Source organism: Hemitrygon akajei, chromosome 4, assembly GCF_048418815.1.
Source record: "Hemitrygon akajei chromosome 4, sHemAka1.3, whole genome shotgun sequence".
Lineage (NCBI taxonomy): Eukaryota > Metazoa > Chordata > Chondrichthyes > Myliobatiformes > Dasyatidae > Hemitrygon > Hemitrygon akajei.
Genome location: NC_133127.1, coordinates 68,422,998 through 68,447,926, shown reverse-complemented (window position 1 = coordinate 68,447,926; position 24,929 = coordinate 68,422,998). Strand labels below are relative to the sequence as shown.

Below are 24,929 nucleotides of genomic sequence, written 5' to 3'. Positions count from 1 at the left end.
ACCACTGTCACGTGTCACGAGTACGTAACAACAGTTAAAGTAGGAAGAGACATTTTGGATATTTTTTCTGTCTTTGGCAGCACTGCAAAATTTTAAAAGGCAAAAGTAGAGCATCATTGATTTTTTTTCTCTTGCATGGTTATATAATGACTTATGGAGCCAGAACAAAAGCATTGCAAAAGTTAGAGGTGTGAGCCAGTTACCTAGCAATAGTTTCCAGGTTTCCTACACATTTTCCTCCAACTTCAACTCTGTTATCTATTTTTGCAGTGATCTTGAACCTGAATGGTTGGATGATGTACAGAAGAATGGAGAGCTGTTCTACCTGGAACTAAGTGAAGATGAAGAGGATGTACTTATCCAAGCTAATTCAGTGCCAGCACCTTTGATCAACCATGTCAGGTTTAGTGATAAAGAAGAAGAGATCGTTACTGACCATAAATTAAAAGAGCCTCACATACATGAACACGGACTTAGAAAGCTTGCTAATGTTTTAAAAAAGAAAGGCCGGATACACGGACATTCTTGCAGCAAAGCACATGAACCAAATAGTAATCAACCACCAAGACCTGTTTCCATATTGAAGCACCAACCAAACCCTAGAACTGGGGTATCGGTACAGCTATCATACAAGGATGTGTATGTTTATGTTAATCCAAATAAAATAAATAACGAATTTCTTGTAGAAAGGACAAAGCTGTTGGAAGCTTACGTGGGGATTGTTTGTCAGCCTTCAAGAAAAAATCCAGCAGAAAGAAAGCATTTGGACAAATTCACAGGTGCTAAAACACCAGCTGAAGAGAGAATTATTGTTTACAGTTTGATTCATGGCAGTACAGCAATGAAAACTGGTCAAATATTTATAGGTAAGAGTGAAAATCTATATTTGTACATGTAAAATGTATTTTTGTAAAGGAATATAAGATATACCAATCAATAAATGTCACATTTACAGAAAAATCTACTTTAACAAGTGTATACCATTTGGCAACCTGTTTCTCATGCTGTAATACAAGGTTTGCTTCTGGATTCAGAAAAGTAGTTTCAGTTTGCTTCTCATGGTCCCTCCCCACCTGTATCTGATCAAACTGCCCCTCCATATCCAGGAGGCTTAAGCACAGAGTTAACCTTGAGTAATTCACTTCTGAGGCCCACTTCTAGAACTTTCAGAGAGCCTTGAAGAGGCAAAGCTGTGAGCAGAACTTTGCACCCTTACAACAGATTCTATTTTTTAAAAAGTTATGTCAAGAATACAATGAACTTTAAAAAAAAAAAAGTCTTGCCTCATAAACTCAAGCTGGATCTAGCTGGTATAGGATCCAAGAAATGCATTCCTTAGTATAATACTGGAACCCCAACACAATCAAGCCTTGTCGATGGATAAAATGGAATTCAGGGGCAGAGTGGTGTGATGTGTGTCATTTAATATGTCCAGGAGTTAGAGTGGGCTTGCTACCTGTGTGCATCCCTTTGCAAACACCAGTCACAGCCAGCACAAATCTGTTGTCCATTGTTTAGGTAACTACCACTTCATCACTGATGCCTCCAAACTTGCCACTCTTGTTCAGGAAACTAGTCATTCTAGTGTTGTAAGTTATAATGACAATGCAGATGCTAGAATTCAATACTTTGAACTTTCAAAATACACATCTTTTGGTTTGTTTGTCCAACCTATTCCTGATGCTGCAAATATCAGATGCATTGCATTATTACTTTTGGATCTAATGACATTTTGAATGCTCCTTTCAGCTACTGTTCAGAGTGCTAGGTGCAGTCAACTTTATCTAGAGTGGATCATCTGTCTTGGCTTCCACATAAGTTCCTCCATATCAGCTTATCTTCAACCAAAACCATTCCCTAAACATGATGTCAAAGAGAGCTGAGAGCATGGATTTGACACAGTTTTTAGAGACTCCGACCATGTTCCGTGGTAGTGCTGAAGACTCTGTTCCAGGAATAGAAGTGTTTCCAGAGCAGTTATCTGGGTATAGCTAGGTTATGAGTGTCTGCCTGACAAAGTGGAAAATATTAAATTCTCTTTTCCTCAAAAAGCAGGATAAATTCAATCTGGTTGTTTGTTATCCTTTTCTCAATGATAAGAATAGCACAGATAAAGGAGTCTCTTGAGTCAGTGACTTAAGCCAAACTGGCATGAACTGCTTTGTCATTTACTTTCTATCATAAGCTCTGAAGCATGGATGGCTATTAATGATAGCAGTGTTCAATATTGCTCAGTTCCATGGATAACAAAACAAAATAAATAACATTTCAGCCAGACGAATGAACATCTTGAACAAGAGAAACAAGTCACCATTTATTCCGGAAGAATATCTTAATATTGTCATGCCAGAAATATTGTGATTATAAGAACCATTCATAGGCTGGTTATCTTACAGCAAGTCACACATCACTGAACAACCCTAACCTTTTTCACCATCATAAGGCACTTTGTTTAGTTTGATCAATTTAGCTCCTGGAACAACCAAAGGACTTGCTGCTCTGCAGAACAAAGTGGGTGATTTGATTGTCATGTACCACCTTAAATCTTAACCATTTATTCGGACTTGTATATCCAGGTGATTATTTGGTGGGAATGCATTGTATGAAACTAAATGGCTTAAAAGTGTCAAAGGATTTGGTTGAGTTTGAATGGCAGCATTGACTTTCTTCAGTCTATACCTTGTATATGGTTAAGTGTACCTGAATAGTAAGTCATAACCTCAAATTTTCTTTTTCCCCATGCACAATGAAGTTTATGTACATCAGTGTCCAATGCAATAAACAGTTATTAATCGTGGCAGATAATACACTTAAGGAAGAGGGAACAGAATGCTTAATGTAATTTTAAACTAGAGAAAGGTTGAGCTAAAGGTTAGCAGGTTTGAATGCCAGAGCTGGAGGCTCTCAACGCTATGGTTACCAAACAGCAGGAGGTTTCTTTTTTTTTGTTTTTGACTTCAGCCAGATCCATAGGAACCATCTAGTTCTATGAAACGATTCAGACAAATTTTCTAATAACCATGTGTTTTTAGCAAGTTGTCATTCATAGAAGCATCTTTGGAAGTGCATAGAAGAATATGGTCCAATCTTAATGTGTAAATATACAATTTCTAAATGTATACAAGGGACTGACTATCTTAATATGTGTGTTACACAATAAAATTGATATGACTCACTCCACATTGAACAAAAACATTGCTTACTTTGGCTCTTGGATTGGATCATTGTATTCAAAATAATTAAAATGGCTGTGAATCAGAAGACACTTAAATTTCATTATAAACAGACTCTGGCAACCTAACCCCTCTAGACCTTCTTGTATTCATCCTGTATCAAAATCAGTTACAGTAGTGCTAGAAAGTTTGTGAAGCCGGTAGAATTTTCTCTATTTTTGTATAAATATGACCTAAAATGTGATCAGATTTCATGAAAGTCCTAAAATTAAATAAAGAATCAATTAAATAAATGACACAAAAACATATACGATAATACTATTACAGTATTTGCTCCCTTCCTGTTTACCCTGTATAATCAGACTTTAGACATTATCATGTCATCTGCAGAAATTCTCTTGACGACTCAGCAAAGGGTGTATAAGGAAGGAAGGGAGGATGAATACAGGGCCCTGGTGGAGAATTTTGTCAAATGGTGCAAACTAAATCATCTGCAGCTCAACATCAGTAAGACAAAGGAGAAGGTGATGGACTTTAGGAAGACTAAGCCCTCACTGCTCCCTGTTACTATTGATAGTGAGGACATGGATGTGGTGAGGACTTACAAGTACTTGGGGGTGCACCTGGAAGACAGACATGAGTGGAGCACCAACACAGAGGCCATGTATAGGAAGGGTCAGAGTTACCTCTACTTCCTGAGGAGACATTTGTGGTGTATGCAGGCCTCTCCTTCACGTTCTACCAGTCTGTTGTCACCAGTACAATCTTCTATGTGGTGGTGTGCTGGGGCACGGGTGATGCCAACAGACCCAATAAGCTAACTAGAAAGGCAGGCTCTGTTATAGGAGTCAAACTGGACACATTGGAGGCCGTGATAGAACAAAGGACATACGGAAAATCCTGGCAACTCTGGACATTGTTTCCCACAATCTGCATGCCACCTTGGCTGAACGGAGGAGCACTTTTAGTTACAGACTAGGACAACTGCACTGCTCCAAAGAGCGCTGTATGAGGCAATTTTTACCCTTAGCCGTTAGGCTCTAAATACGCCAACCTTTAGCTGGATAAGTGATGACCCCCACCCCCCCATTTGACTGAGGTAACTTTTTTATTCTTTCTTTCTTCTTCTACTATTTGTATATCTCTGCACTTGCAATGCTACTGTGACAGTGTAATTTTTTTTTTGAATCATTAAAGTATTTATCTAGATGGTGCATTTACACTCCATTCCAATGAGTGTACTTCAGATTTTGCTTCAAATATCACCTCAAACCGATGATGACATGAAAGCAGTTTAACTAAGAAAATAAATAGTTAAAGGCAGTAAGTCCAAAGTGTAATATATTGGTTGAGTATTTTGATTTATGCAATTTATCCGATTTGTATTCAATGAACTTCATGATTATTTCCAGACAGAACTCTAGCTACTAACAGAGCTTCAGTAAGCACACAATGAACTTAGATCGTGACTTCAATAGAATATCGACTTTTCATATTTGGTTGTATTGATTTTAGTTCTTCAGAAATTTCAAGGATTGTGAGCTTGATACATTTACTTTTGAGGCGGGAGCAGATGAGAAAGAGGACAAAACTATTGAATGAACAAATGGGGTGGGGGTGATATTCTGGATGGAGCAGGCTATAGTGACAGTTGATACGATTGTGTATTGAGTTCAAGATTGAGGCAGACACATAAGGAAGAAAAGGCTGGAATTTCGACTGAGAATTTGAGAGATGAATGCTGTCACAGCTCAACCTGTCTCTTTTAAAAAGGTACCATGTTTTCTGATCCAGTTAAGCAGTTATGAAATCCACTAGTTTGTAAAAACTAATTTGGAGGACAAATATTTTCATATTCTCTCAATTTTAAAGCATTGTGATGCATTTACTCTGACAGCGACTCTTAAAAGAATGAAACTGTGAATTACCAACAGGGAAGCTGCTTGAGACATACCATTTCAGTTGCATGGAGTGTAATTCCTGGTTGTCTTAAGTATCCAAGATTTTGTTTTGTATCCTCTCATGCAGTGGTCCCCAACCACTGGGTCACAGACCGGTGATTGGGGGCCACTGCTCTCATGGAATCATACTGTGGAGTTGAAACGGGCTGTTCAGCCCTCCACATTTGGACAACTTTTTTGTCCATTTGCACTAATCTCATTGTCCTGTACTTGAACTATGTGAATAAGTTTAGCAATTTGATTAAGTGAGTAATGGAGATGGGGATGGAGGTGGTGGTTGACATGGGGATGGGTGTAGCAGAGGGAGGGGGTGATTGACACAGTGAGGGGTGCAGTGGAGGGAGGGTGCAAGATTAATTTTTTAGACTTATTTGCATTATCAGAACTTTAATTTTGAAGAAATTACAACCATTCACTTGTAATACCCTCCAATCCCCTCCCTTCTACCTCTTCCCTCTCCTCCCCTCCAACCCAGAACAATAGCAACTCTGTGTTGCAGAGCAGTGTGCTCCCTGAAGTCAGGCGTCGATCCTTCTGTCCTCTCCGCCACCATCTCCCCCCCCCCCCCCCACTCCAGACCTGTCTGGGGATCCTGCAGTCTCACTGGGGCTGTGGAGGAATGTGGGTGGGCAAGAGTTTGGTCAGATTTAAACACTGTACAACCCACAGCACAGAAGCAATGCCTTCATGCTACACCCAAAAGTGAATACATTGTAATAGTCTGTGGGCCACTAGCCTGGGAAAGTGCAGAGAGACAGACACAGCAGAGAAGTCTGTCAAACTCTCGGAGCAAAAACAGTTCAATACAAAACAGTTCTGCGGGGATCTGTTCTGGGACCCCTCTTCTTTGTGATCTTTATAAATGACCCAGATGAGGAAGTAGAATGGTGGGTTAGTAAGTTTGTTGATGACATAAAAGTTGGGGGTATTGTGGATAGTCTGGAGGGTTGTCCGAGGTTACAGTACGACATCGATAGGCAAACACGAGAGGGCACAGTTTTAAGGTGCTTGGAAAGGGGTACAAGGTGGATGTCAGAGGTAAGTTTTTTTTTTGTGCAGAGAGTGGTGGGTGCGTGGAATGCACTGCCAGCGATGGTGTGGAGGCGGATACAATAGGGTCTTTTAAGAGAATCTTAAATAGGTACATGGAACTTAGAAAAATAGAGGGCTATGCAGTAGGGAAATTCTAGGCAGTTTCTAGAGTAGGTTACATGGTCGGCACAACATTGTGGAAGGGCCTGTAATATGCTGTAGATTTCTATGTTCTAAACATGATAATTGTATCTGCTTCCAACACCACCTCTGGCAGTACACTGCAGGAGCCTCTGCTGAAAGGCTTTTACATAGGCATCTTCCATGTTCTTTACTTTTGGATTATATTAAATTTCATTAGGTCATTCTTCCAAAAACCTATTTTTTAAGGGAAAAGCTATTCTTGCCATTGAAATAAAAAAGTAAATAAGTGCATTTATTGCAAGATTCAAATTGTGAGAGCTGCTGTGTATGTCAGTAGTCAATGCAAACTTGAGCTATCTTGAAGTGTCACAATCATTGATTTACTACCAGACCTTTCATTTTATTGTTCTTGATGGATTTCTCCCATCCTTCCCTTATTCCTGTACAGCAGTGGTCCCCAACCACCAGGCCGCAAAGCATGTGCTACCGGGCCGCGAGGAAACGATATGATTTGGCGCTATGAAGCGATATGACTCAGCTTCAGTGCAGCTGACTCATATCGCTTCATACCGCCAAATCATATAATTTCCTCGCGGCCCGGTAGCACATGCTTTGCGGCCTGGTGGTTGGGGACCACTGCTGTATAGCCCTGAGAAAATCCCCAAGGCCAACATTTACCTTGCTAATCTGATGTACTGATCTTTTATACATTCATTCCAGCTTTTTCTATCATTTTTATTTCAATGGTAAACATCATGACAAGGGGAAAAAGAAACATCACACATCAACCAAGCCATGAAGCTGATTATTTCAGAAAAACTACATTAACAAAACTCTCCTGGAGTTAATATCCTTCAGCACTCTGGTTTGGCTATCATAAAGTTAACTATCATCCGCGATCAGCTCAGGAATAATTTATAGTCTAAATTTATGGCATAGTTCTTTTGCTTTTATTTCATTAGTGAATGAACCACTATCAATCACAGGCTTCCAGGAATGTATTTTAACTTTCTAAGGCAAAATTATTGCAACAAAAATGGAAAATGCAGAAAGAAATGTTTAATGTTAAAGTTGATTACTTTCATCAGAACTGAGAAAGGTTCTCAGGTGGACAGGTAAACAGGTGTTAGATTACAGAGAAAGGAAGATGGCGGAGAGGATTTCTGATAGATGGGAATAATGAGATTTAATGGTGAAAGTGGTGATGATGCAACTTGACAGAAGCTTGCAAAGTTATATCTGGAGGAGGCACGGTTTGGAGTGGAAAATGACATCTTTAATACCTGAAGAGAGAGGGGACAGAAATAAAGCTGGAACTGAGATATACAAGACCACAATGATTGATTATATGACAGTGTTGAAACCTGTGCCAATTTAGGAATGCTACAATGTACCAAGCCAAAATGTACACTGACCTCTCCTTGGCCTTCTGCACGAGGATGCCTAAGACTGGTCAGAGTGAGCTAAAAGCAAAAAACTGAAGATGCTAGAAATATGATTTTTAAGGCAATCATGGAAAATAACAAGTTGGGCAAAATCTATGGAGGGAGAATCATCAGTTAAAATTTTAGGTTGGTGATATTTCATCAGAGGTCTGGTTGAAAAGTCTTTGACCTGAAGAATTGACTCTTATTTCTCTTCCCACAGATGCTGCCTGACTTTCTACATATTTTTTCTTAGTATTTTCTGGTTTTGTTTCAGATTTCTAGCATCTGTACTTTTTTTTTTGGTTTTCAGTAGTGTTTGGGTTCCTGGATGATGGGGAGCGAGGAAGTAAAAGGGTAGCTGTAATTACATAGACAATTGGAATTGGTTGATTGTCACATGTGCCAAGGTACAGTAATAAGCTTGCCTTGTATACTGTTCATACAAAGCAAATCATTACAACAGTACATTAAAGTAATACAAAGTAAAACGATAATATAGTGTAACCGCTACAGAGAAAATGCAGCATTCCTTAACGAGAAAATCTGCAGATGCTGCAAATACGAGCAGCACACACAAAATGCTGGAGGAACTCAGCGGCCAGGCAGCATCAATGAAACAAAGTAGTCAATGATTTGGACCAAAACGCTTTGGCAGGACCCTTCGGCCTGAAATGTTGACTGTATTTTTTTTCCATAGATGCTGCCTGGCCTGCTCAGTTCCTCCAGCATTTTGTGTGTTTTCAACATTCCTTATTCTGTTCATCAACACTGTTAATGGTCTTGCCCTTAACAGTGCACTGTTTCTTTACATTTGACGTACCATGGTGCAACACTTGACAATTGGTCTGGTTAAATTCCATCTGCTATTCCTCTACCCTTGTCTGCAAACCATCTATATCCCGCTATATTCTTTGCCAGTCATCTACACTATCCACAACACCACCAATCTTCGTATCTGCAAACTTACTAGCCCACCCGTCTACATTTTCATCCAGATTATTTATATGCTGCACAAACATCAGAACTACCACTACAGATCCCTGTGAAATACCACTAATCACAGAGCTCCAGTTAGAATAAGTCTCTCCGATCACCCCTCTGTCTTCTATGGGCAAGCCAGTTGTGAATCCAAACACCCAATTTGCCATTGATCCCATGCATCTTTAATCTTCTGGATGAGCCTTCCATGAGGGACCTTGTGAAACGCCTTACGTATGTCCATGTAGACAACATCCACAACTCTACTTTCATCAACCACCCTCATCACCTTATAAAAAATTCAATCAAGTTAGTAAGACTGGACTTTTCCCATACAAAGCTATACTGGTTCTCCCTAATTAGGCCATCATTTTCCAAATGCTCATAAATTCTATCCCTACAAATTCTCTCCAGTGACTTCTCTACCTCGGATGTGAGACTACTCTATAGCTTCCAGGATTATCCCTAGTTCCCTTCTGAACAATGGAACAACATTATCTACTCACCAGGCCTCTGGGGCCTTGCCTGTGGCTAGAGAGGACACAAAGATATTGTCAAGGCCCCAACAGTCTTTTCACTTGCCTCTCTGAACAACCTGGGTTATATCCCATCATAAACCCTGGGGACTTAGCTGCCTTAAATGCTCTTCAGAGTCAGATTTAGTATCACTGGCACATGTCATGAAACTTGTTTTGCGGCAGCAATACATAATACTTTGAAATGCTCTAGCACATTAACAGTCTCGGCACTGACCTTAGCCTCCTATGACCTTCTTTGTATATACGGATGTGTACTTACTAAGGACCCCACTCACATCCTTTGCATCCAAACGAATGTTCTCCTCTTTATCTTTGAGTGGTCTCACCCTCTCCCTAGTTATCCTCTTGCTCCTGATATATGTATAGAATACCTTGGCATTCTCTTTAATCCTACTTGCCAAGAACTTTTCATTGCTCCTCTTGGCTTTCCTAATTCCCTTTTTGAGTTCTTTTCTGTTTTTTATATAATCCTCCAGGCTCTGTTTGATTCTAGCTTCCTAAGCTTTACATACTTTCTCCTTGTCTAAATCATCGCCTCACTCGACACCCAAGGTCCTTTTACCTTCCCATCCTTGTCCTTTCTTTTGTCTGGAATATCCCTGTCCTGTACTCTGTGCAGTTAGTGTTTAAACACCCTCCACATGTCAGATGTGGACTTGTCCAAAAAACATCTGTTCCCAATCAACTCTTCCTAGTTCCTGCCTAATGCTCTTGTAATAGTTAATAGTCTCCCACAAGGTCCATACTTATCCATACCTATAGCTTTCTTAAAACCTAAGGAATTGTGGTCACTGTTCCCCAACTGTTCACCCTCTGAAAGATCAGTCAATTGTCCAGGTTCAATATCCAACACCAAATTCAGTAGAGCTCCTCCTCTTGTTGGACTATCAACATGTTGATTTTATGAAATCATCCTGGATGCACCTAAGAAGTTCTGCCCCATCTAAACCACTTGCACTAAGAAGGTCCTAGTTTATATTGGGGAAGTTGAAATCTCCTGTGACAACAAACCTATTGTCTTTACACGTTTCATTAATCTGCCTGCATACCTTTTCCTCAATATCCTGGTGGCTATGGGGGGGTGGGGGTTCTGGAGTACAATCCCATCGGAGTGATTACACAATTCCTATTTTTGAGTTTTACCCATATGGAATCAGTGGACAAACCAAACATTATGTCTTTGGTGCAAGCCATCCTCTTATACAGGTCACCCCTGTCCCAGAAGAGATCCCAATTATCCAAGAACCTGCAAACCTTCCCCCTGCCCCAGTTCCTCCGCCACGCATTCATTTGTACTATCATCCTATTTCTGCCCTGACTAGCATGTGGCGCTGGGGTTAATCCAGACATTACTACATTGAAGATAATGTTCTCTAGCCTCTTTCCTAACTCCCAATATTCTCTACAGGACCTCTCCCCCCTTTCTTCCAATGTTATTAGTGCCAATATACATCATGACTTCTGGCTGCTCACCCTTCCCCTTGAGAATATTCTGCAGCCGCTCCAAGACGTCCTGGACCCTAGCACCTGGGAGGCAACTTACCATCCTGGTGTCTTTCTCAGCCATAGGATCTCCTGTCTGTCCCCCTAAATATCAAGCCTCCTATCACTATCACACTTCCTGTCTTTACCTTTCCCTGCTGAACTTCAGAGTCGGCCACAGTGCCATTGATCTGGCTGCTGCTGCAGTGCCCTGATAGGTTATCTCCCCAGCAGAATCCAAAAAAGGGATACTTGTTGCCGAGAAGAATGACCACAGAGGAACCCTGCACTGTGGGTGTGATCACATCAGTAAAAGTTTCATCTGAGGTTTCCAGCCTCACAGATTGTCCTGAGTACATTCAGCTCCATCTCCAATTCCTTGACCTTACCACTCAGGAGCTGAAGTTTGGTGTACATCCTGCAGATGTAGACGTTTGGGAATCTGTCAGGTACCCTGAAATCCCATACCTCACAGGAGGAGCATTCCACCACCTCAACCATCCTGCCTACACTGAACTAGGGACTAAAGATTTACAGACAATAAAAAACAGCTTAACTGCTCTTATCTGTACCTCTCTCTGAAACCTTGAGTTTTGCACTCACAAGGGTCACTTACTCAGATTCTACTCACTGAGTTTGTTATACCTTTGGCTGCAACTTTAAGCCCAAATTCCACAATCAAAACAAATAATAACAAACAACTTGGCACCCTTAGCCTCCGTCTGTTCTCATTAAAGCTTGTTGAGCCAAAGCCTGACCACTCTTAACACTGGCCCACTTAAACAATGGCTATTTCCACAATCAGATGGGGCTTAAAGTCGCTTCTGAAGTTTTGAATTTGCAGGCAGCAGACTTAGTATCATCACACTAGTATATAATTCAACTTGGGATATTAATGCAGAGTTTCTTATGCCATCTATAGTTGACCGTATTGAGTACTGTTTCAAAATAATAAGGCCTGTTTAGAACTCTATTTGGTGAAAATAGTAGAAGATTAAATTTAACAGTTGATTATCCAACAGCACAAATTTCTTTAAATTACACATGTAACACAGATAATAACATAGATCTTCTGTCCATCAGGTGATGCTCTGATTGCTGTGAATGATGTGGAAGTAACCACTGAGAACATAGAACGTGTCTTATCATGTATTCCAGGTCCAACCCAGGTATTTTGAATGAAAAACATAAGATTAACATGCTGATTTTTTTGTTGTTGTTGTGGAACCCTTTTATACATTATTCCCAGATGTTAACAAAGTGGACTGAATATTTGGTTGCATGTGATTATCAGTAATTTGAGGTTGATTGTTCATCAATAGTTTATAAGATCTTGTCCAGTTTTCATTTCATTGAAATCATTGAAGTAAAAATCATGAGGACAGTTCATTCAATTGAATTCTAGCCCATGTAGTCAAGATAGAAATTCACTCCAGTGAATTTTTAGTTTTGTGATAATACAACTTGAATATTATTTTATTGAATTGTCTTTATGTTCATATGGTATTGGAGTGTGTAATTTCACAATCTAGTTGTGTTTCTGTTGAATTTATTGATATTGCTGGACACTCACTGAGACGTGTCTGCTTATTGGGAAACATGCTCGTATCTCAATAGTCATTTAATAGAGTTGGTGTGCATGAAAAATTAGTCAGCCCTCCCTGAACACATTTCAGAGTAAATTATACAATACCAGCGTTTACATGTTTAAGATTTAGACTGTTCTGTAGCAATTGCTGAAAATTTGAGTTGATATAGTGAAAGAAGCTGAACACATGGGGCCTAACAGATCAGGATAATCAACTGCATATTGCTTTAATTAAATTGAGAAATAAGCAGAAGATTGAGAGGCAAATAAATACTAGTTAGAGTGGATGAATTAAGTTTCTAATTGAGTACAGGAAACAATATACATAGGAGTAGAAATGTTGACTTAAGAGAGAAAATTGAAAGGATAAGTAAATTAAAACCTGACCTTTTAATATAAAACAGAAAATGTAGGGATCAAAACATTGCTCGGGTAGGTCCAATTTCTTTTTACCCAATTCCATTGTTATGGTGTATTTTCACCCTCCATCACTTCATGCTAAATCTGGAAGAATTTTTAAGGGTGCTGAACTAAAATTATTCTATAATATCTACATGACTGAAAGTTAACATTTTTCTCAGCATTTTCAATGGAAATGCATTGTTTTATTTTTTTAACCCCTTTATCCAGTCAGCAGGGATTTTTTCCACATGCATTGGAATTCGAATGTCCACACCAACCAGCAAGTGTAAATGAAAATTTTAAAAATAAATCCATGTGGTGGAAACATGAAATAAAGCTGAAAATGCTGGGAAAAAGTCAGTAGGTCAGGCAGTATTAGTGGAAAGAGAAATAGTTAATGGTTCAAGTTCCATTGAAGGGATGCATAGATGCTTCCTGACTTACTGAGTTTTAGCAACTTTTCAGTTTCTATTCCAAATATTGAGCACACACCAACATTAATCCCATTTTAATTCTTCCCACATTCTCCTCTTCGTCTCCCAGATTTTACCACTCACCTGAACACTAGGGGTAATTAACTGTGGCCAATTGGAACTATCACCCACCTGTCTTCAAGGTGTGAGAAGAAATTTGAGAGTTACAGCAGCTCTGACCTGAGCTGCTATAACTCTCAGGGTACCAGATTTCTATAGATAATTTGGTCTGTTTTTAAATTCTGGCATCTAGCTTTTTGAATAGTTTATTTTATTCAATTATAATTATGAACAAAGCAGATGAGCTTAGAGTGTGGATCAGTACTTGGAGCTATGATGTTGTAACCATTACAGAGACTTGGATGGCTCAGGGGTAGGAATGGTAACTTCAACTGCCACGCTTTAGATGTTTCAGAAAGGACAGGGAGGGAGGCAGAAGAGGTTGTGGCGTAGAACTGTTGATCAGAGATAGTGTCATGGCTGCAGAAAAGGAGAAAATCATGGAGGGATTGTCTACGATTCTCTGTGAGTGGAAGTTAGGAACAGGAAGGGGTCAATAACTCTACTGGGTGACCAGTATTGACCACCCTATAGTAACAGGGACATTCAGGAGCAGATAGGGAGACAGATTCTGGAAAGATGTAATAATAACAGGGTTGTCGTGATGGCAGATTTTAATTTCCCAAATATCAATTGGCATCTCCCTAGAGCAAGGGGTTTAGATGGAGTGGAGTTTGTTAGGTGTGTTCAAGAAGTTTTCTTGACACAATATGTAGATAAGCCTACAAGAGGAGAGACTGTACTTGATCTGGTATTGGGAAATGAACCGGGTCAGGTGTCAGATCACGAAGTGAGAGAGCATTTTGGAGATAGTGATCACAATTCTATCTCCTTTACCATAGCATTGGAGAGGGATAGGAACAGACAAGTTAAGAAAGCATTTAATTGGAGTAAGGGGAAATATGAGGCTATCAGCAAGAACTGGAAGCATATATTGGGAACAGATGATCTCAGGAAAATGTACGGAAGAAATGTGGCAAATGTTCAGGGGATATTTGTGTGGAGTTCTGCATAGGTACGTTCCAATGAGACAGGGAAAGGATGGTAGGGTACAGGAAATGTTGTGTACAAAGGCTATTGTAAATCTAGTCAAGAAGAAAAAAGCTTACGAAAGGTTAAAAAAAAACCTAGGTAATGATAGAGATCTAGAAGAATAGAAGGGTAGCAGGAAGAATGAAATTAGGAGAGCTAGAAGGGGCCATGAGAAGGCCTTGGCAGACAAGATTCAGGAAAATCCCAAGGAATTAATAACTATCTGCACATTCAATTCATCCACCTTGTTACGAATGCTCCTCGCATTGACACACAAAGCCTTCAGGCTTGTTTTTACAACACTCTTAGCCCTTATACAATTATGTTGAAAAGTGGCTCTTTTTGCTTTTTGCCCTGGATTTGCCTGCCTGCAGCTTTTACTTTTCACCTTACTACTTTTTGCTTCTACCCTCATTTTACACCCCTCTGTCTCTCTGCACTTGTTCCCATCCCCCTGCCACATTAGTTTAAAGCCTCCTGAACAGCAGTAGCAAACGCTCCCCCTAGGACATCGGTTCCAGTCCAGCCCAGGTGCAGACTGTCCTGTTTATACCGGTCCCACCTCCCCCAGAACTGGTTCCAATGCCCCAGAAATTTGAATCCCTCCCCCTTGCACCATTTTTCAAGCCACGTATTCATCTGAAATATCCTCCTATTTCTACTCTGACTAGCATGTGACACTGGTAGTAATCCAGAGATTATTACCTTTGTGGTCCTACTTCTTAGTCTATCTCCTAACTCCCTAAATTCACCTTGTAGGACCTCATCCCGTTTTTTACCTATATCGTTGGTACCTATGTGCACCACGACCACTGGCTGTTCACCCTCCCATTCCAGAATGTCCTGCAGCCGCTCAGAGACATCCTTGACCCTTGCACCAGGGAGGCAACATACCATCCTGGAGTCTCGTTTGCGGCCGCAGAAACGCCTATCTATTCCCCTTACAATCGAATCCCTTATCACTATAGCTCTCCCACTCCTTTTCCTTCTCTCCTGTGCCGCAGAGCCACCCATGGTGCAATGAACTCAGCTGCTGCTGCCTTCCCCTGATGAGACATCTCCCCCAACAGTATCCAAAATAGTATATCTGTTTAGGAGGGAGATGACCTCAGGGGACTCCTGCACTACCTGCCTACTGCTACGCTGTCTAGTGGCCACCCCTTCCCTTTCTGCCTGTGTAGCCTTTACCTGCAATGTGGCCAACTCACTGAACGTGCTATTCACGATTTTCTCAGCATCGCAGATGCTCCAGTATGAATCCAATTGCAGCTCCAGACGCTCAATGCGGTCTGCCAGAAGCTGCAGTTGGACACACTTCCTGCACACATAGTCGTCAGGGACACTGGAAGTATCCCTGATTTCCCACATGCTGCAGGGTGAACAAACCACGGGGCCGATCTCAGCTGACATGACCTACCCAATACTTGCCTCAACTTTTGAAACTTTCTCCTTTGAAAGGAACTTACCCGGCCTTACCTCACTTGGAGTGAAGCTCGTCCTCCGCCTCTTCTCGTCGAAGCCTCTCGAGTCAAAGCCTCAAATCTCCACTCCTTCACTGGCCCACTCACTCACTGGCCGCTCCGCTTGAGGTTAAGAAGGCATACGGGCATTGGCCTTCATCAATCATGGGGTTGAGTGTAGGAGCCAAGAAGTAATGTTGCAGCTGTATAGGACCCTGGTCAGACCCCACTTGGAGGTGCTCAGTTCTGGTCACCTCACTACAGGAAGGATGTGGAAACCATAGAAAGGGTGCAGAGGAAATTTACAAGGATGTTGCCTGCCTTACGAGAATAGGTTGAGTGAACTCGGCCTTTTCTCCTTGGAGCGACAGAGGATGAGAGGTGACCTGATAGAGGTGTATAAGATGATAAGAGGTATTGATTGTGTGGATAGTCAGAGGCTTTTTCCCAGGGCTGAAATGGCTAGCACGAGAGGGCACAGTTTTAAAGTGCTTGGAAGTACAGAGGAGATGTTAGCAGTAAGTTTTTTACGCAGAGAGTGGTGAGTGCGTGGAATGAGCTGCCGGCGACGGTGGTGGAGGTGGATACAATCGGGTCTTTTCAGAGACTCCTGGATAGGTGCAAAGAAAAATAGAGGGCTATGGGTAACCCTAGGTAATTTCAGCATATGCTTCAGCACAGCTTTGTGGGCCAAAGTGCCTGTAGGTTTACTATGTTTCTATGATAATGGTAGGCTCTTACTTAAAACAAGCCTTGAAATAAATAACATTATTATTACTTGTTGTCATTGGAAAGCTAAGTGCAAATAAAGCATTTACAAAATGACATAGCAAAAGTTAATGTTGTAACTTGGGGATCAGTGTGTCATCATTGAATTTAGAAGTTTATTTCCTTTGATCTTGTGATTCTCAGTTTTGTTGTTCTTTCACTTAAGAATCACTAATATAAAATTTTTAACATTGAATCATTTGTGCAAAATATTAAGCGAGTTCATTTGTTTACCTGCATTCTTGATGCAGAAAATATTGTAGATGGTGCTTTTTGTTGACCTTTTCCAAATGATAATTAGAAACTGATAACAGCACTGTATTTGCTAGTTCGCTTCCAAAACCATTAATTATGTTATCTGTTAAATACCAAATTTAACTCTGTTCTCTGAAATCTGGCAGTGAAATCAATCCTTTGAAATATCTCAGACTCTGTTTTCCAGACTTGTAACATTTTTTGTTTAATCTTTTTGTGTATTTTTGTATATTTCAAAGATGCCTTTTTTTTTGGAAGCGTAGACAGATGAAGTATTCAGTGGTTTTCAAATGTAATCAATGGAGTTTCCAGATTTGTTGTCTCTACTGTCATTCTAAAGTAGAAGTTTAATCATGACACACTTTGGGGAAAACCACCTTTAAAATACTCTTCTAAACTGCATGTTGAAGAACTATGTCTCAATGAAGTGCACATTTTCATGCATGTTTTATTCTAAGTTGTTTGGATGCACTGTCATTAATAGAAGAGTTACAACATTAACTTTTGCTATGTCATTTTTTGAACTTATGGAAGTGTGAACAATTTATTTTCTCTACCTAAATTTGCTTCAAAGTCAATTTGATTCAAAACTGGTTCTCTTTTGAAAACAATGACAGGTGATATCGGAAATACTCTGCAGATCTTTAAATAGAGAAGCATTATTAACATTTTTGGTTGATTACCTTTCATCAGTTCTTCTCCAAATAGCTCCCAGTTTCCAAGCCCAGACTCAGAAACATGTCGTAGGATTCTTACAGGATAAAAGTATGTAACCTACTTAAGTGCACTGTGGAATATTTACTCTTCAACATTGCAATGATTCAAGGGTTAGTTAAACAACCAAGCCACCTGTTAACCTTAGCATGGATTGTTGACAATTAAGCATGAAAATAAATCCTGATCTTCCCAAAAACATCCACATCAAGTAAATTAATAATTTTGTTTTAATTTGGCATGTTACCCTTGCTTTTGTCTTATAAATCCAATATGCATGACTAAAAGGCAACACGAGTGAATCTGCAGATGCTGGAAATAAATAAAAACACAAAATGCTGGCAGAACTCAGCAGGCCAGACAGCATCTATGGAAGGAGGTAATAACGACGTTTCAGGCCGAAACCCTTCATCAGGAGTGAAGTAACATGGGTTGGTCGAGGGGGGATAAGAAGTGGGGGGAAGGATAAAGTAGAGAGCTGGGAAGTGATAGGCCGGAGGGAAATGGGGGTGGGGGAAGGTGGAGAATTATGGGAAATAAAAGAGAAAGAAAGGTAGGGCTGGGGGGAGATTATAATGGGGGGGGAAAAGAGAGAGAAAGAGAACCAGACTAAAATAATAGATAGGGATGGGGGTAAGGGTAGGGGAGGGGTATCAACGGAGGTCAGTGAGTTGGATGTTCATGCCGGCAGGAAGAAGGCTACCTAGGGGGCATGAACATCCAACTCACTGACCTCCGTTGATACCCCTCCCCTACCCTTACCCCCATCCCTATCTATTATTTTAGTCTGGTTCTCTTTCTCTCTCTTTTCCCCCCTCACTATAATCTCTCCCCCAGCCCTACCTTTCTTTCTCTTTTATTTCCCATAATTCTCCACCTTCCCCCAGCCCATTTCCCTCCAGCCTATCACTTTCCAGCTCTCTACTTTATCCCTCCCCCCACTTCTTATCCCCCTTCGACCATCCCATGTTACTTCACTCCTGATGAAGGGTTACGGCCCGAAACGTCGTTATTACCTCCTTCCATAGATGCTGTCTGGCCTGCTGAGTTCTGCCAGCATTTTGTGTTTTTTATGCATGACTAAATTTGCTTTTCGCTTTCCAAAATACAAATTGATGTGGCTATACTCTTTCAATTAATGTGTTATTTTACCTTTGTTTTCTGTACATCAATTTAAAAATACATTTATTTCATGGTCCTTGCACACAGTTGTACCCTTTGTAAGTTTTGTGTTCCTAGCAATACCTTCAGGATTTGAGATTTTGAAAATCTTGAACAATTTGTTAGCTTGCTGTTTGATAACCTTTTATTGTTGAACGTGTTTCAAGCCTTCGGTTTACATTCATGTGCATGTGACAAATGACATTTTAAATGGATTGATTCTACACACAATCTATTGTTTGCCCTTCATTTTTGGAGTCATGGTGACCTTAGCCATTTTCCATAAAGTGTGAAGAAAATAAACAAGTGTATACCATCTGGCCCATCAAGTCTACTCCATGTTCATCAAGATCACTGCTGAAGTAAAAGATCAAACATATTTTCCAGTACTATCTTTTGAATCTGTTAATGTACAGAAATCTCTCTGGCTCTGATTTGGATGGATTAAATAACAACCTCCTTTAAACCTATAGGGTAGAGAAGTCCAAAGGTTCACCACCCTCTGAAGAAGTTTACCTTCACCACGTCTTATTCTGAGACTAGATCTTGATTCTCGGACAGGTGAAATATGCTCCTTGCAGCCAGGCTGTAGAGCCCTGTAAGAATTTTTTAAACTCTGGGAAATAAGGATGTGGTCTACTATCTCCTCTTATGTCAAACCCAGCATTCCTGAAACCAGACTCGTGAAGCTTCACTGTATTCATCCTATGGCAATTATGTCCTTGGGTAATTGGAATAAAGTTGCATATAATTAGTCAATCACATCAGTTCATGCTGACTCTGCTCAATTCTATTCTTTTTAAGATATTCTGTCATTGTCTTTCATTTTCCCCACCATTGAAAATAGACTAACAGATTCCCTTTCCTTTTCTTAAATAGTTCTGTTTTTTATATACCTGTTTATCACATCTGAGATTGGCTTCATATATCATTTTTAAGGTCTTAAAAGTCATTAAACTGGATTGAAATTTACATGCAGAAGATAAGTACTTAGTCAAGTTACTACCAGTAAATTTAATGGAAGTTTAACACAACTGAAAATTGCAGTATTTCATTTGCAATATATTCAATTCTCCTGTATTTTCTTATATAGCACCTAATTAATAGTTAATAATTTTGAAAATGAAACAAAGCAACCTATGAGTTGTATTTAACTTCATAAGCATTAATGGGTCTTCCTTAGAGCACATTTTAAGTGCTAACAAGCAAAATAATTAAATGTAATTGTGATGGCATTTCTTCAACAATTATGGTAGCTCTTCACCAATGTCAAAGAGTAGCATTTTTTTTAAAAACCTCGGCAGTGTCCCCAAATCTGCTATCATTCATTTCCCTTCAACATTCAGGAAAAGATTTGATTCACTTTATAACTGTCATATTGTTGCAATGGCCCATACTAAACTGGCTACAAAATTCTATGGGAAAATAGATAAGATAGTTGTAGAGAAGGCTGTAAATTCGGGAAAAATGGAAACAGTAGGAAATGTACAAAAGAGAGGAGAGTTTTAGAGATTTAAATGAAAATGATGCAAAAATAAAATCTGTTGACATTGTTAGCATTAAGCAAAGACAAAAAGAATGAGGATAATAGAGTAAAAAAAAGACAAAAGAAAATAAAAGACAAATGTAGATCAACTACTCAGTCTACAGCTGAAGCTACAGGAATTCCACTTGCTGAATTTTAATTTTCCTTTTGAAAGTTTAATCTGCTTCAGCAATGAAAGCTACTCTTCGATGGAACGAGAATGGAAAATCAATTCATTAATGATATAAGATCACATTGGTTGTGAGTTAAGTTTTACAAAACATTTGTTGTTTTAATCCTTAATGATTTAGTGAGATTTAAAATTCAACCTCTTTTCTGAATAAATTGGTTGTTATATTTAAGTTAGTATTTCTCAGTAATAGTGTCATAGAAATAGAGAGATCTAATAATGAGAGAGCTGGACTCATTTTGGAGTCAAAGAGTCATACAAAATTACAACACAGAAGCAGACCCTTCGGCTGATCTTGTCCCTGCCAGACCATTTAAAACTGCCTACTTCCATTGACCTGCACCAGTACCATAGCCCTCCATATGCCTACCATCCGTGTACCTATCCAAGCTTCTCCTAAGCATTGAACTCAATCTTGCATGTACCATCTGTGCTATACCAGCTGATGAGAAAGGCTGTGGGTGTAAAGCCTGAGGAAAGATCCAGAATCGGAGTCCCAAAGGTGGCTGACTACTGTACCCAGCACTGACACGGCAACTCCTGCAATGCTGCTGGCACCAAACTGTATCGACTTCCATCATTCCTTTGGACCTGTTATCAGCATGGAGAGGGGGGTCCCACTGCATGGGCAACAGATGGATCTCCATATCAACTCTGCCCTGGCTTGCGCCCTGGAGAGGCCAACCTCAAGAGCCACAGTCGACGCTGCTCGACAAACCAGTGACTACCAGGGGCGCAGTACCCATGGTCAACCATGACAGACGGAGGCCACACATACCTCTCCTAATTTAGGAGATGCATATTTTATATATCTCCTTAGATATCATCTTCATGTTACAAATTCTGGTTTACTTGTGAAAGCATGCAGGACTCCAAGCTATGATTAGATCTGGTAAAGTAATATTATTCATAGGTTAACATTAGAGTCATACACAGCACAGAGGTAGGCCCTTTCGCCCATCCTTGTCAACTGCTAAGGATCCATTTATCCTGTCCACATTCCAATCATCTCCCCAAAGAGTTACCACTCAGCTATTCATTAGGGGCAATTGACAGTGACCAATTAACCTTGCAGCCTGCATGTCCAAGATGTAAAAGAAAGCCATTGCCACCTTCCCTTTACTTCCAGCATACCAAGAAATTAAAATGCCACTGCTATCTTTTAATTAAATCCATTCACTTTTCTGCCTTCTCCTGGTCTCAGGCCAACAGGTTAGTTACCTTCCCCCTATTGTCTGATTCTGACTCTGGGGGCTGACTGAGTAGATTTTGCACGTTCCACCTCTTGGTGCACAGATGCCTCCGAGTACTCCAGTTCTTCCCGCATTCCAGAGATGTTGTGGTAAGACCAGGAACATATTGGCCAGAGATCACTGCCTTAGCTGGTCTTTTACATTTCTAAATTGGATGAAAAGTCAAGAACAGTATATTTCATAATTTACAATGTCCGGTTCTAATAAGCGAAGTGCATCTTCATACAGCATTAAGAACTTCCACAAGCAGCCCTGATGAAAGGTCATTGATCAAAAATATTAACCTTTTTCTCTCTACAAAACCCATAATATTTCTAGCATTTTGTTTTTATTTAAAAAATCTTTCAAAAGGGAATAAACTGTACACTACAAAGAAGGTATTTTCAAAACCATGAGAATAGAGTTAGCCTATTTTCTGTGATATATCTAATTATTTCACTTCCAATGTTCTTTCCCATAAGCAATTTTAATATTTTTTTATTATGGCTCTTAACAGGTGAAACTCACATTTGAAACCTTAAGCCGTGATGAAGTACAAACTGACATGGCTTTTGAACACATTGCTAAACCGGTTCCCACTGATGCCAATCTAGTGAAACTTGTATGGGGTCAAGACACTGTAGATCTCCAAATGGATACTGGAAATGTTTCTCATATTGCAATGTATTTAACTTTAAAGGTGGAATCTGAAAACTCCAAGGAAGAGGTATGTCAATAATCCTTTCAAAAATGTATATGGAAGATATTATTGCCATGAACAATGGCTTTTTTTTGATAAAATTGGATTTATCTTCTACCAATAGGCTGCAACTAAATGCAATATCTCAGTAGCTGTTAGCCACAAAATCAGGATCAACTTAGCAATATTCCAAAGAACATACCTATTACACAGAGTAGAGTGAAAGTAGCAGAGTAAAATAAATTAATGGTTCAAATAAATATATTGATAAAATTTTATTAGCATTTTGTTTTTAGAGTCATTGAATTGTACAGCATGGAAACGTGCTATTTGATCCAACCCATTAGTACTGACCAGTGGGCACCCTTCTGTATTAATCCCACTATCCAGCACTTGGTCTCTCGCCTTCTATGCCTAGGAAATGCAAGTGTTCATCTAGACACTTCTTAAATGCACAGTTACAACCAATCTGTCATGCTCTGCACTCTAGGTAGAAAAGCATATGGTTTGTTTAGTTGTTGTAACTGCTTCATCCAAACTAGCCAAAATGAGCTTTGCTGAGATCATGAATGTAATGCAGGGACATTTAAAAATGAAACCATTGTTGATTGTAGAATGCTTTAATAAACATACTTAAATGTTTCTTAAGTGGAATCAAAAAAAGGGGGAGTCTTTCAGCATACGAGCTGAATTAGAGATAGAGTGTTGTCAGTTCAGTGACAGGCTTAATGGTGCACTGAGAAATCATTTAGTTTGTGGAATTTTTGATAAAAGCACAACTTGCATTTAAAAGAGCAGTTGAAATCACTGTATCAATGGAAACAGCAGACAGAGTCCTCACCTTTACCTGAACAGCAGCCCCTGAATTTCAGTCAAGAATGCAAGTGAGTGTGAACAAAATTGCAACATCTAAACAGACTACACAGGGAAGAAAAAAAGTTGCAGTTTCAAAACGACCACTGATCTGCATGTAGTGAATGAAAAATCTGATAATGTTGAAAGCAAAACAGGATTGGGTAGCCTTAAGTCTTGAAATGTAAAGACTAACAGGAGACAAGCAATATGGCTTACACCAGAAGTGAGCAGCAAATTAATTAAAATGGAATTGGACACTGTCTTGACTGGTTTTAGTCATTCTACAAAGTGAGTTTGAACAGCACTTCAAAGATACTGAACTGAAGCTTGCAAGTATTTAACTAAGAATTTATACCAGAGAAAGGATTACTTCTTTGGAAAGGACATTTCTAACAGTGAAATAAAACAACCAAATAGCCACATTGGACTTGCATTTGGTGAAAACAGGAGGGCCAGCATTGTCGAGCCACAATTGACTGAGCCAACTACAACTTGATTGGAGATCCATCCAGCATCTGCATGGCACATTCACTGCAGTGGAGTCAACTGATAGCAAATTAAGGAAGGAACTGGATGATGCCACAGCAGTGTTCAAGGATGGCATTGGAAAACTCAAACATATCAAGGTAAAAGTAGTGTTAAATGAAAATGCCACACCCAAGTTTTACAAAGCCCGTCTGGTTCCATCCATGATAAAGTAGCCAGTGAGCCAGATCACGTGGAAGCTGAAGGAATTATTTCCAAGGTTGAGAGGAGTCCATGGACAATATCAGTGCTCTCAATTGCCAAAAAAGATGGGTCTGTCAGGATCTGTGGTGATTTTATGGTCACTATCAACTCAGTATTGAAAGCAGATCAACGCCCTCTGCCCAGAATAGAAGATATCTTTGCAAACCTTTCTGGAAGAAAACAATTCAGCAAAGTGGACTTAACTCAGGCCTACCTACAGATGGAAATGGAAGAAGAGTCCAAAATGTTTCTCACCATAAACACTCACAAAGGGCTTTATTGTTATAATAGGCTTATTTTTGGAGTAGCATCTGCACCTATACTCTGGCAGAAAGCTATGGACCAGGAATTGCAAGTTTATCTAGGCACTTTGTGTTACCTGGATGATATCTGGAGAGGATGACAAGGAACATCTCCAAAATCTCAAGACAGTGTTAAAAAGATGAGAATATTATGGGCTCAGAGCACAATATAATAAGTGTGAATCCTTTAAAACAAGCATCACTTACTGTGGTCACACCATTGACACACAAACATTACACGAGTGAGCTGAGAAAATTAGATAGAAAGATAGATAGATACTTTATTCATCCCCATGGGGAAATTCAACTTTTTTTCCAATGTCCCATACACTTATTGTAGCAAAACTAATTACATACAATACTTAACTCAGTAAAAAATATGATATGCATCTAAATCACTATCTCAAAAAGCATTAATAATAGCTTTTAAAAAGTTCTTAAGTCCTGGCGGTAGAATTGTAAAGCCTAATGGCATTGGGGAGTATTGACCTCTTCATCCTGTCTGAGGAGCATTGCATCGATAGTAACCTGTCGCTGAAACTGCTTCTCTGTCTCTGGATGGTGCTATGTAGAGGATGTTCAGAGTTATCCATAATTGACCGTAGCCTACTCAGCGCCCTTCGCTCAGCTACCGATGTTAAACTCCCCAGTACTTTGCCCACGACAGAGCCCGCCTTCCTTACCAGCTTATTAAGACGTGAGGCGTCCCTCTTCTTAATGCTTCCTCCCCAACACGCCACCACAAAG

At 39.8% G+C, this 24,929-nt stretch overlaps 1 protein-coding gene across 2 annotated transcripts in view; it reads left to right on the top strand.

The window, feature by feature from the left end:
- Positions 1–24,929, top strand: part of intu (inturned planar cell polarity protein) — a 91,169-nt gene that overhangs the window by 28,332 nt on the left and 37,908 nt on the right. For both annotated transcript variants that reach the window (XM_073042812.1, XM_073042811.1), the window contains exons 2-4: positions 271–866; positions 11,820–11,905; positions 22,114–22,323. In XM_073042812.1, the coding sequence (XP_072898913.1) occupies positions 271–866; positions 11,820–11,905; positions 22,114–22,323 (892 nt within the window). The remainder of the gene's footprint in view (positions 1–270; positions 867–11,819; positions 11,906–22,113; positions 22,324–24,929) is intronic.